Raw genomic sequence first — 12,826 nt, forward strand, 5'->3', positions numbered from 1 at the left:
ATATATCATTATATACACTGAATGAAAAGAAGATTCACCCCTCTGTTTCGTCCACGAAGTTATTAGTGATGTACCGGAATCCCCAAAGTGTCGAGAGAGGTTTGTTGAAGTCGTTTGCAGCGACAATTTTACCCTTGATTAGCCCCATCGGTATCGAATTGTACGTTCTCGAATCTAAGCTGTGCGATAAATTATCTCCTGTTACCCACACATGACCCTTTGGAACCTTTATGAAAGTGTCAAATGCTTCTTCGTCATCATTCTGGCTGGGGTCTACTAAAATCAAATCGCCTTCCATGCCCGTTATTCGCTTACAAACGCGGCATTGTGGATCTGTAGGCTTCATAGCAACTATGCAATCTCCTATACTGAGGTCCCGCCCATCCTTGTACCATTTAAGCACATGTACGTAGTCATTAACACTGTTCAAAGTGGGTAGCATGGATTCACCCCTCGTCTCTGTAAATTCATAAAAGTGCGCATGCGTTATGTGCACCAAACATACTGTACGTACCACATAACTACTTATCTTAAGCCAACTCATTTCCTTTTTATAGCTTCAATACTTCCCTTGCAAACCTCTTTAATATTAGCCTTGGCCAGTAGCGCTCTTCCCCCTAAGCGTTCTCTTCAAACATGAATTAATTTTATCCATCTCATCGCATTATATCTATGTAGGTTCCATTTTCAAATTGCTGGAATAATTGAGCTTCAGTGAAGAATACGTTAAAATTCTGAGGTGAATTACAGCAAGAACCATCCAAATATTGTAGCATGCTATTTACCAACACTCGGTGACCTCTCTCAAATTCCATATCCTTTTGGACTAGGGTCGCAATGCAACACTTGGTTTGAAACATTACTTGGTTTAACAACTCAACCACGTGACACCACCTTTCAATGCCCTCTTGCACTTCCGTCACCGGAGTTGTCAATAAAGACCCAAAACTGGGCTCGTAATATTGAGTGAGGTTAATAACCACATTAACACCAACTAGGTATTTTGCCCAGTTCTGGGTATATATGCTAATGAACCGGTAGTTATTTCTCCTAGAATTAATTAAATCAATATGTGAGTCAAACGTCGAGAACCAACTTTTGACCCTGATATCTGAACTTTTATAATACTCTTCCAAACCGTAGAGGATCTCATCACGAGTGTCAAAAACACCCACAATAGTAACATTGATACCATATTTAAAAATCAACTCCCGACAAACTCGCACACAGCTGTCGTTCTCCGTTCCACCGATTATCAAGGCAGAAAAAGGTTCATTCATTGCTCCTTTTTTAACACCCTTATATATATATTATGACAGTTTGACTCCATACTTCCCAAAAGATTCTTGTGAACATCTAGACTGGTCCTTATTTTTATTCACTTACTTGGTTTTATAGTTAAATATGGCGCCCGACGTCTGACGTTTTATTCATTTTTGTCCCCACATAGGAAAAGTGAAAAATCTAAAATAGCATTAGGAATATAATTATTACTATAAGAGAGGAGGGATGAGTGTGAGATAGTCACCGAAATATAACGGCAGAAAGACTTATTATTATCCTAGAAATCGTACAGAAAAGTATATGCTTGAACATGAGTGCAATACTGGAACAACGGAAGCTGATATCGCAGCTTATGTCGTCGGCAGCGACGTCTCATGGGCTTTCATCACCATCGACATGTAAATCGTTTGTCGTAGGTCATTGCCCATATGAACTATTCCAGGGAACCAAACAGCCAATGGGCCAGTGCACACGCATACATTCTCTATCACATAAGATGCAATACGAAAGAGACTTAAAGAAGGGCAAAACGTATCCGGAATTTGACCTCGAGCATTACTCTATATTGAAGAAGATAGTGCATGACTGCGATGTACAAATAGAAATGGCACACAAGAAACTCCAGCACCATGAGGAGCATCACAAACTAACAGCCATGCTACAAGAACTTAACCAGCTTGAATCTAAATGTGCGTTGATGCTTTCTGAGATCGATATGCTGATACAACACGGAGAAGTTATGAAAGCCATGGTGCAGAGTTGCAAGTACAATAAGCTGCAAAAGGAGAGAGATGCGCTTAGCGAGAGGTGCAGGAATATGAACGAAAATATTGGACAAAGTGCACAACAAAAATTACAGGTGTGCCGTGTGTGTGGGGCTTTTCTATCGAGACTAGATACTGACAGAAGATTAGCAGACCACTTCATGGGGAAAGTTCACTTAGGATACGTTATCATGCGTAAAGAACTTGAAATGTGCCGTAAGCGGCTCCATGAACAGGGAAGGGATGTGAACTCATATACTCACTACACTAGAAAGCCTCATAGGCATGGAAATGCCCATTCAAACCATCAAATGCATGCATATACTCGCAAGTCATATAGGTCATGATTTGCAGATATATACCTCGTCGCAACGTTACCCGGATTTGTTGAATTATTTAGTTTGTCACATAAAAACAATTTCATTAAAAATTCAGTATAAACAGCATATATTCAACTAAAAGGATAAAATATACGTGTAAACCTTGATCCATAAGAGTTGATCCCTTTGAGACTGTTCATCCAATCATAAACAGTGGCGATACGCAAGTCTAGAAAATTGCGTGTGTCTGTTTTTTTGTGATCCGTGAGATTTAGCATTTTGCCGTCTATAAATAAGATACTCGTAATAGATAAAACGCATGATGAGTTCGGTATTTGGGCAGCAATCGCAGCAGCCGAAACAACCTTTTCAGGAAAACAGATTCTCTAATCTACAAATTAATTATCCACAACAGCAGCAGCAGCAACAGCAACAACAAAATAATACACAATCGTTGGCTCAAACATCCACTTCTAATGGGAAGGAAGAAAGCTGGTATAACATTGCAAGAAAGAGAAATATACCACAAACTGTAATAAAGAGGCCATCGAAACCAACATCTTCTGGAGACAACTCTTCTACTGATACATCGACCCACAGATCTGGATTCAGTAGTGTTCAATTTGGTACTAAGAACCCAACGTTTAATTCTAGTCAACCTTCCCAACCTACAGATATTGCAACATATGTCGAGTCAAATGAAGCTCCACCAACTAAATCATTGTATGATTGGCAAAGGGAAGATGAATTTGGATCTGTATCTACTAATATGTCTCTACCAGAAACATCTCATCAAATAAACCTATCTCAACGTTTTCCAAAAAACTCTAGGAATGCGTTTGATAGAAATTCTGAAGCAACCCATACTAGAGTAGGTAAAGATGAGATCAATGATTCATCAAGGCCAAAATCAGAAGAAAGCGCTGTAATCGTATTTGGATATCCTGAATCCATTTCAAACCAAGTCATCCTACATTTCTCTAAGTTTGGTAATATACTAGAAGATTTCGAAATTCTCAGAGGTGTAACAGGGAACAACATATCTAGTGCCACAATTAGACTTCGTACGCAAAACAAAGATTCGAAAGCACAAAAGAAGTATCCTATCTTTACTGGTGATGGATGGATCAAAATTACTTACGATTCCCCCAGTGCAGCATTAAGAGCTTTGCAAGAGAACGGTACTGTTTATGGAGGCTGCTTAATAGGCTGTGTTCCATACAACAAGGCAGCCGTAGAACAGCTTGCATCGTGTAAGATTGATAAAAGTGATGACATTGGAAACATTCCATTTAGCTTATCAATGAAACCTAACGGCTCATCATCAGCAGATGCACAAAATCGCAGCGAAGATGATAATGACAGTAGAAAACATGGTTCCAGATTCTCTTTCTCGACAAGGAAACTTGATGTAAAGGATGGTAAGGAACTCTTTGTACATAATGGAAACTCCTCTCACAGTGGGCAGAACTTCTTAAAGAGCTTGGAGAACAAGCTAAAAGAACAGGAACAACAAGGCGGCAATCAACAACCTACAGATATAGTGGGAAAACTCAATAACTGGCTGTTCGGCTGGAATGATCTATAATTATATGGTAACAACCAAATATATATAATTATATAACTGTTTAATATTTCCTTGACTTTGTTAAAGTGAAAAAATACAATCAATGAAACACTGCTCTAAAGTGCTGCCATATTCTATTCACTTATTTGAAAGGAGACCGAGACAAGTTACGATAGGGTGAATTGTTACCTGTGTTGTTTTCATTATCATATATTCTTTCATCATTTAATTCATGGTTATTTGGTTGCGGCGAACTGTCGATATAACTTTGTCTTCCCCGAAGATTACTTTCGTCTGGATAATCACTAACGCTATAACCTGTTTCATCTGCATACCTGTGCAGCTTATTAGAGAACTGTGGTCTCATTGGACTATGAGAATTTCTTCTTGAATTGAACATCATATTTGTATTTTGATTTCTCGATGCATTTGCCATTGTAGAATGATCAAAATGTAGTGGTTGGGATGGAGCCAACAACGGAGTTGATGGTGCAGAAGGTGTATTGCCTCCATACGCATTGGAATATCGCGATGGGCTTAAACGTGGACTAGGCTGCCTACTATGGTGATAAGGATCTCTGGCATATTGTCCATTCAACAAACTCTGCTGATGCGAAAATCGTACAAAATTCTCGGTACGACGAGGCTCTGTGTCTTCAAATGAATTTGTCCTGAAATTATATTTCTCTTTGATCAGCTTACCACCTAAAGAATGCGTAGCAAAGACACGCGACCGAGTTGTAGTATATGCAGGATAAAAGAACACTAGATTATCATTATATGGTGTAGCATCGACCATTGCATCCTGTTTCAAAACGTTCATTTTAGGTTGAATAACTTTAGAATTTAGTTCCGCAAGGTTTGACATACTCAAAATTTGCTCATCTTTAAGCTTTTGTTCGTATCTTTCAAGTACAATAAACCAAAGCACGTATTGGTGAACCAGTAGTGGAATTAAAGTTTTAAAAGTAACATCAGTCATCCATAAAAAGCAGTATGCGATAGGTGAGAATGAAACGAAGAGGGATGTGAGAAATTTACTAGGAGCCCACTTTCTCAACTCAAAGTAATGCTCCTTTTTCGATATTTCTGCAGTGTCATTTTTATTGAATATCAAATATTTTATCATTCCCCATAGTGAATCTCTCTTTGCATCCTCGACATAAGTATGGTTTAAATCATGTAATGACTTTTTCGTGACATTTTTAGATTTGGGAATGGTTTTCCAATAGAATATCGAGTATGTTTGGTAATATGAGAATAAGAATTTGTACGTTATACCTAGGTTTATAACGAGGAGGAAGTAAGTGAGGAAGCCGAAGATTCTATGGAGAACTCGCAACATTCTATAGTATAAACTGTCACCGGCAGCGTTGGTTCCTAGATATTGTTGGAAATAATCATATTTCTGGAGGTTTTTCGACTTTGAAAAGTCAAAAGCATCATCTGAATGGTTTAATTTATGAATGTTTGGGGATATAACATTATCCTGTAATAGCCTGATAGCAAAAAAGACACATGTTAGCATGTTCCCTAATGGCCATGCAAGAGTATTTGATTTCTTGTCCCAATCTATAACTGCAATATCTTCATTGATGGATAAATACCAATCGTAAGGCAGTGCAAACATCGAGCTTAACGATCCGAACCATCCTTTTCTTTCTTGTAGATCATCGTTGTGGACATCACCATTCTCTTCTTCTGCTGCACTCTCTGTAGGACTCAACTGCGCAGAAGCAGTTGGAGATTTCCGTTCTCGTTTCCATAAAGCCATTGAAACAGAAAAGTTATAGTAGTAATTGAGTCGCTCGCTTCTTATGGACAGATGAATCAATATTTAAATATATGTGTGTACTAATTGTATGGCATTTACTAGCGATTCGTATTTTTTAATGTTTTATATCGTTATAGAGCCCTGTTGACCTTTTTGTTTACATTGTCTATTAGGACTGAAAAAAAATAGAAAATAAATGATCATGTGACTACAAGCCGTACCCAGTAACCGAAGACTGAATATCAATTTTATGCGACGATCCAACGTTGGCAGTGAGAACAGAGTTGTTACAATCAACTTCAAGTGTGTAAATAGATGGGCGAAGTTCAATATTTGGAAGCACATATGGATTCAAAGAGAGGTCATGACTTTGCAAAGTGTTATCATGAATAATAGTTTTAGTTTCACTGTCGTAAAGTTGAATTCTGAGCAGTTGCGGTGTAGGAAGTTTCTGTGAGGCAGCAAAATTGCTCTGGTATATTATGAAGTAAGTCTTTGTGAAGTTTTGAATGTCAATAATTAATTTCTGTTTGAAGTGAATTGATTTATTGTATCTTAATCCACCAAATGCTAGAGAATACGGTGTGATATTAAATTTATACTCAGGACTTGAACCTCGCAGAGTAAGAATGAAAGGTGTTTCAACAGGATACTCTAACGAACAGAGGACATAATATTCAATACCAGGGATTAGCCTTAAGCTACTTTCAGAACAAATCTGAGGAGCGTAGTGTTTGTTTCTTGAAAGTGGCTTTTGAAAAGCATAATCCATTGTTTCGAAAACCTCGAAGTTAACTTTTGCAAGGTGTTGAGACACAAGCTCCAAGTCCAAGAATATATCATCGGAGCCATTCACGTTTAATTTAAATGCCGGATTTTTAAACAACTCACTGGATTCTATGGGGTAGCTATTATTAGTGATATTCCAACTTGATTCGATAGTAGTAATATCGCTTTTCGTTTTGGATATGAGAACGTTATCGGAGTTTGCTAATAAATGGAATGTCAAGTTACACTTTGTATCCGAATGGTAAAAAAAAGTTCTGGTTTCGTTGGGTTCCAAAGTCAACTCTATATTGTAAAATCCAGTGTTATTACCTCTTGCCTCAACAGTTGTGAACCCTGACCTAGGTAATTCTCCCAAAATGAGGTCAGAATTTGGGGGATCCTTGTCATATAGATGTCTTTCCAAAAACAAGTGACATGCCTGAATAGAGGAAGAATTGTTAGTAACTTTAATCAGTGGTTTCTGTGTCCATGTAGGGTATTTATTAAAAGACTCCAAATATCTGTCATGAAGTCTTTTGTGAGTAGTGTATTTGGCTGATGGATTCCAGTTAACATATAACCATTTAAATTTATGCAATAGTTCCGTCCAAGTGTAGGAAACTGGTGGTTCAGATGTATGTGGGTTAGAGATATTGATACTATTATCATCCCAGTCTATGGAGGAGATCACAAAATCGTGGAACCCCGGTATATTAGCATTTGTAGTTGCTTCACTACCAATTGCTAACATGGAGTTATCAGTATCAACAAGTTTTCTCAAATCCCCTGGAGTAGTAGAGCGAATGTCAAATATTTCTGGAATCCATCCTGTTATTAAGTATGTATCTGCTGCTGTATTAGACCCATTGTAGTTATAATCTCTATCATTTTTAATCTCAAAATATGCTAGTTCAATCAATCTGTCTTCGATCTTGTTAGAGTACAACGTTAAGATGGAACCATCATGCGTTAACTTTGGGAAACTCGAATTTGAAAGCACAGAAACAAGCCGTGAGCAGCCATTGAAATAAAATGTGATATTCATAATGTCTTTTGAATAGTAATAATGCAATTGTCCCTTTTCTCGAGCATTTATCAAACTGCATACCAATGAGCAATCATTAACCTTAACATTCTGAGTAATCTTTTCAAAACTCTCAGTAACAAGTGAATCAAATTTGTATAATGAAATGGGCTCATTTCCGTACCTTACCAAAGTATCAAGTTCACTTAAATTGTTCCATGCCTCTCTAACTTCCAAATCAGAGCGCAAAGGAGGATAACGTCTGCCGCGGTGGAAAGAAGTCAACCACTCAAATCTGTCATTAAAATTAGTACGAGTCCGTGCATCATTAAACCATAGCAGAAATCTTATGAGTTGAGGATCGTCGCTCTTTTGTACATCTCTTATGATTTCTTTGAATTTATCTGCATTCCAGTGATTCTTCACGTAAAAGGACCAACATATTTCATATAGCTCTTTCCATAAGGGCCTTGTATGTTGTTCTGCAACAAAGCTAGACTCAAGAGACATATGTGTATCCTCTCAAATAGAACTTTGTATCATTATATGGATCGTCTGTTCTTCGCATTATAGTTTACTACTTTATTTCACGTAAGTCTTTAATTAAAGCATCAAATGTTAATATTGTTTCGGAGAACAGAAATTACCTATTATAGAGCTAACAGAGGAAGAGGAAGATGAAGTCGAGGGACATATAATGACAGCAAGCTTGATGGTAAAGGTCCAGAAAAGAATGAGTTATATTAACAGGAATGTGCTGGGTAGAAAGAGGGAAACGATTGAGCAAGAAGTGATAGAAGAAGAAGAGGAGTTACCTGAAATTGGCAATATGAAGATAAACTTAATGACTGAAACATTGCAAGACAGAGAAACTTTGATTGAGGATTGCCTAGAATTATATGACAAGACTTCTGAAAAGCCAAATGTTTTGTTAAAAGGTTTACACAAGATTTTTCTTGATTATGCCTTTACGCATCCTCTACCCTCAGGGTTCAAATCTCTAGATGCATCTCAACCATGGCTATTGTATTGGATTGGTAATAGTTTAAAACTACTAAACCGGAATTGGCTAACAGCTGACTATCAGAAAAGAATTCTAAGCAAGCTATGGTCTATTTCTCCCACTGGTGGACCTTTTAATGGTGGGAAGCATCAATTACCACACTTAACAACTAATTATGCGGCGATCAACGCTATTGCACTCTGCGATGTTGAACACCGCGACGATAAACAGGAAATCAACAAACAAGCTATATATGACTGGCTGATATCCTTGAAAACAGATGGCGGTGCATTCTATACAGTGAAACCAGTGGGTGAGCAGGATGTTAGAGGAGTGTATGCGGCCTTGACAGTTGCATCACTCTTAGGAATTATGGATGAAAAGCTAATAGACGGTGTAACAGATTTCTTGATTCGTTGTCAATCTTACGAGGGCGGCTTCGGTGGTTGCCCAGGAGATGAAGCCCATGGAGGCTACACTTTCTGTGCAGTTGCAAGTTTAGCATTGCTAGATGCCTTAGACAAGATCAATATTCAAACATTAATGTCATGGTGCAGTTCTCGTCAAGCGAGAGAGGAGAGGGGACTTAATGGCAGAAGCAACAAGCTAGTAGATGGATGCTATAGTTTCTGGGTAGGGGGCACAGCAGCCATTTTAGAAGCGTACGGATACGGCGTGTGTATAGATAAACATGCTTTGAAACAATACATCTTAAGATGCTGTCAAGAAGAGGGTGTACCTGGATTAAGAGATAAGCCCGGAAAACAACCCGATTATTACCATACCAATTACGTCTTGGCAGGATTGTCAATATGCGAATACTCATTTGAAGCTACAAAGAAGAATGAGTGCTGTACGTTCGATATAACTGCAACACCTTTGAGCTCCTCTTGCGACGTTGAACCCATAAACCCAATCTTCGGACTACCAGAACAAGACGTCAGAAGGCTAATTCTTCAAAATGCTACAAGCAATACTATGTAACAGAAGACAATTTCATAAAATTATTAATACTTCAAATCGACAACAATAATTAACGGTCCAATCCACAGATTGGTGGATTGACCGTCTTGTCCTTGTCGTTTCCCTTTTATTATTTTATTGCTTATTTAATTTTAATTTCTACTGTCATTGAATCACTTCATTGTCTAGAAAGTTTAAAAAAAGGAAACATCATGTAACATGGAATTATTTAGTATATCTGTAATTAAACTAAACCTTTAAAATGGTCGAGGTTGCTGGAACAAGAGAGCAAGATCTCATATATATATTATTCTAGGCATCTTAAGAGATCAGATTTTGACTGCATATTATGGCTTTCAACTTTTTTAACAGCTCATCTAGAGGAAACGGAGTACCGGTAGCCTTTACACCACTTCCAGGTACATTTTCTGATGAAGCCGACAATGAAGATAATCTGGAATCGAATAGCAATACCAATGGTTCCGCTTCTGATATTCCAAGACTAATCAAAGTGTGTCTTTATGTGCCATTAACAATACTGTATTATGTTCTGAACCTACTGCTAACGCTTGTTGGCATGTTCAAACCAGTGAGCAACATATTCCATTTCTATACAAAAAAGGACAATCATTTCGGCGATGACATGGCCACGCAATTTGTCAATGTCATAGACTCTTTATCTGCATATACTGCTGCCAACGAGAGAAGCGGGTACACGTTTGAAGTGCTATACAATATAGAGAATGGTGTGTTGAGCAAAAACATGCTCAAGGGAGGCTACACGGACATTTTGCATAAGTGTTCCAACGATGCGAAAATTGCCATACTGTATTTCTTTGATCCATTATTATATGACCCATATGAGTATATTAGCAAAATTCTAACTACCACGGAATTTGTGGAGTGTGTCAAGAAGTATAACTGCCTAGTTTGGTTTTGCGATGTAACAACTCCTCAGGGATTGCAAACGGCAAATGCGTTAAAGGTTAGACAGTTCCCATTTCTTGGGGCGCTAGCGCCACGGTCCAGCAATAAGATGAAGCTTATTGCAAGGGTGGAGGGACCGTTGTTTGACTACGATTTCAGTCGGTTTGAGTCAAAGCTATCGACATATTACCCCACGTTACTTGAAATAAGAAGACAAAGACAATACGAAGAGGTGCAAAGGTTGCTCCGTGAGCAACAGGACTCGAGGTTCCAAGATTCGCTAAGGAGAGATCAGGAGAGAGACAGGGCTGCAGAGGAAGTTGCATTAAAGAGCCAATGGCTAATATGGAGGAAGTCTACTTTGGCGCCAGAACCGGCTTCTGGTGGGTGTAGGGTGAACATCAGGCTTGAGAACGAGAGGGTGATTAGGAGGTTCGATGAGAACTTGCCTATTGAAGAGATATATGCGTATATTGCACTAAAAAGGGCAGGCTTGCTATCGCCGAACGATACCAATAGCGACGAAGTAGAAGGAGAAGTTCAGCGGCCCAATTACGATTACCAGTTCGACTTTGAGTTGTACTCCCCAGTGCCACGGACGTACCTCGAGCCCTCGACTCTAATAAAGGACGAGGACGCGATATACCCATCGGGGACAATAATTGTAGAATCCGCCGAATAAACATAAAAATAAGTAACTACTATTATGCTTACCTATACTATACATACACATATATGTAGGAAATTCTCACTCAGTTCTTCTTACCCTTCTTCTTCTTTTTTGTCTTCTTTTTGATCAAACCGCTCATCGACGACTTCGTGACGCTGACGGTACGCTTCCAGAACGCATCAAGTTCGCTCGCGTCCACTACCGTGACACACTTCGTGCGGTGGGTGCCCTTGCCCACTGTCGCCATGACTAGAAGTTTATACGTCTTTTTGTTTGCCTTGTACTGTTTCTTGAGCTGTTTCGATTCCGCCATCTTCGATATATCCGAGTGTGGGTGCGAGTGGGCGTCCAGTTCCGCTGGTTTCGTGACTCCGTCGTGCTTGATGCATCTTTTCAACCTTAGATTCAACGTCTTGTTCTGTGCGTTCGAGACCTCGAACAGTTTTGGAAGTTTCTCCAGGAACGCATCCTGCGTCAATGGCTTGTTGCCCTGATGTACTTCTGTCATTGCTAATTGTTACTTCCTGCTAGCTAGCTCCGATCCAACTCTGTCCCGGCCCTATGCTATGCTATGCTATGCTATGCTATGCCTGTAGCCTATACAACCTATAAACGAAGATGCTCAATTCAGCAGCTTCGTTCATTTCTCTCTCTATCTCTTCCTGTTTGTTACTTACTGTCTGTTACAGTGGGAATAATTGATATTACCCGGACCCAAGCCCACTCGTTTCCCATACGTTTCCCATCCGTTTCCCGCAGCCAGCTCGTCGCCCACCGCAAATCTATCGCTGTAAGTTGAAATTTGCGATTTCAGTCACGTGCAAACAACCAATTACACAACGCACACTCCACCCACACATCCCGATGACCGCCGACCCAACCCCCTTCAGCCGTGCATTTTCCCAACAAAAATTCAAAAAAAAAAAAAAAATAAAAAAAAAAAGCACAACAATAACTTAGACTATGCAGTGTATGTGTGGTTCAAGGTGAAACCAGTTCCAGTTCCAGTTCCAGCTCAAAAAGAAGAAGAAAAAAAAAATTATGAGATGAGATGAGAACGCGCTGCGGCCCCGTGTGAGACACCAAAGACAAAAAACAAAAATCCACAACAGGGTTTTCCCAGATGGATTCAACATCCGCCCCGCGAGTACACACTACACTAATTACATAGAGGAATATATCGGATCATTGAGATAAGAATAGGTAGGGCAATGGCAGGGGAAAGGACATGGACAAGGGCAATGGCAATGGCAATGGCAAGACCTTGCCATTGATTAGTATAGGTATTGGGTAATTTATGTAGAGTGATGGGTACGGGCTGACTCTAGGCTAGGGCTTAGTCTCTCACCCTTGATAGATAATGGCCCCTTTCCTGGCCTATGTCGCTGTGTAGGCAGCGAGCGCGCTTCTCAGCTCGATGCTTTTTTGGTTTTCGTTTTCATTTTGGCTTTAGTTTTGGTTTTTTTTTTTTTTCTTCCACCAAAAGAAAAAATACGCACTTTACAGTATATCCATAAAGGTTGAACTCTCAGAGTTTGGGCAGGCGTCTCGATCGATAGGTTTATGTGTGTGAATAATATATATATATATATATATATATATAAGGAATTGTATAAGAATTGGTAGCCCCAGTTGAAAAGTTGCCCCACCTTTTTCATTTGTTTGCTCGAGAGTGCGGCCTGGTGCATCTGCTAAGACACACGGTACTACTATTACTACTACTACCGCTACCACTACTACCGTCTTGATTGTTAGTTGTGTG

General features: G+C 39.2%; 9 protein-coding genes across 9 annotated transcripts; 4 read left to right on the forward strand and 5 right to left on the reverse strand.

Moving 5' to 3' along the window:
* Positions 1-34: 34 nt before the first annotated feature.
* On the reverse strand, positions 35-544 carry IMP1 (endopeptidase catalytic subunit IMP1; the record flags this gene model as incomplete). Its single annotated transcript, XM_022817998.1, has 1 exon — positions 35-544. The coding sequence occupies one exon, from the start codon at positions 542-544 to the stop codon at positions 35-37; it is 510 nt and encodes a 169-aa protein (XP_022674709.1).
* Positions 545-656: 112 nt separating this feature from the next.
* KLMA_20384 (uncharacterized protein) lies at positions 657-1,280 on the reverse strand (the record flags this gene model as incomplete). Its single annotated transcript, XM_022817999.1, has 1 exon — positions 657-1,280. The coding sequence occupies one exon, from the start codon at positions 1,278-1,280 to the stop codon at positions 657-659; it is 624 nt and encodes a 207-aa protein (XP_022674710.1).
* A 314-nt stretch (positions 1,281-1,594) lies between these two features.
* On the forward strand, positions 1,595-2,395 carry LUC7 (Luc7p; the record flags this gene model as incomplete). The annotated part of the gene is made up of 1 exon (XM_022818000.1): positions 1,595-2,395. One exon carries the CDS (start codon positions 1,595-1,597, stop codon positions 2,393-2,395), a length of 801 nt encoding a protein of 266 aa, XP_022674711.1.
* A 292-nt stretch (positions 2,396-2,687) lies between these two features.
* ASM4 (FG-nucleoporin ASM4) lies at positions 2,688-3,956 on the forward strand (the record flags this gene model as incomplete). Its single annotated transcript, XM_022818001.1, has 1 exon — positions 2,688-3,956. The coding sequence occupies one exon, from the start codon at positions 2,688-2,690 to the stop codon at positions 3,954-3,956; it is 1,269 nt and encodes a 422-aa protein (XP_022674712.1).
* A 121-nt stretch (positions 3,957-4,077) lies between these two features.
* Positions 4,078-5,709, reverse strand: NUR1 (Nur1p; the record flags this gene model as incomplete). Its single annotated transcript, XM_022818002.1, has 1 exon — positions 4,078-5,709. The coding sequence occupies one exon, from the start codon at positions 5,707-5,709 to the stop codon at positions 4,078-4,080; it is 1,632 nt and encodes a 543-aa protein (XP_022674713.1).
* Positions 5,710-5,917: 208 nt separating this feature from the next.
* On the reverse strand, positions 5,918-8,011 carry RIM13 (Rim13p; the record flags this gene model as incomplete). The annotated part of the gene is made up of 1 exon (XM_022818003.1): positions 5,918-8,011. The coding sequence occupies one exon, from the start codon at positions 8,009-8,011 to the stop codon at positions 5,918-5,920; it is 2,094 nt and encodes a 697-aa protein (XP_022674714.1).
* A 187-nt stretch (positions 8,012-8,198) lies between these two features.
* On the forward strand, positions 8,199-9,488 carry RAM1 (protein farnesyltransferase; the record flags this gene model as incomplete). Its single annotated transcript, XM_022818004.1, has 1 exon — positions 8,199-9,488. The coding sequence occupies one exon, from the start codon at positions 8,199-8,201 to the stop codon at positions 9,486-9,488; it is 1,290 nt and encodes a 429-aa protein (XP_022674715.1).
* Positions 9,489-9,816: 328 nt separating this feature from the next.
* On the forward strand, positions 9,817-11,076 carry UBX3 (clathrin-mediated endocytosis regulator UBX3; the record flags this gene model as incomplete). The annotated part of the gene is made up of 1 exon (XM_022818005.1): positions 9,817-11,076. One exon carries the CDS (start codon positions 9,817-9,819, stop codon positions 11,074-11,076), a length of 1,260 nt encoding a protein of 419 aa, XP_022674716.1.
* Positions 11,077-11,146: 70 nt separating this feature from the next.
* Positions 11,147-11,572, reverse strand: SRP14 (RNA-binding signal recognition particle subunit SRP14; the record flags this gene model as incomplete). The annotated part of the gene is made up of 1 exon (XM_022818006.1): positions 11,147-11,572. The coding sequence occupies one exon, from the start codon at positions 11,570-11,572 to the stop codon at positions 11,147-11,149; it is 426 nt and encodes a 141-aa protein (XP_022674717.1).
* Between the last annotated feature and the right edge of the window lie 1,254 nt (positions 11,573-12,826).

Source organism: Kluyveromyces marxianus, chromosome 2 (genome assembly GCF_001417885.1).
Source record: "Kluyveromyces marxianus DMKU3-1042 DNA, complete genome, chromosome 2".
Taxonomy (NCBI): domain Eukaryota; kingdom Fungi; phylum Ascomycota; class Saccharomycetes; order Saccharomycetales; family Saccharomycetaceae; genus Kluyveromyces; species Kluyveromyces marxianus.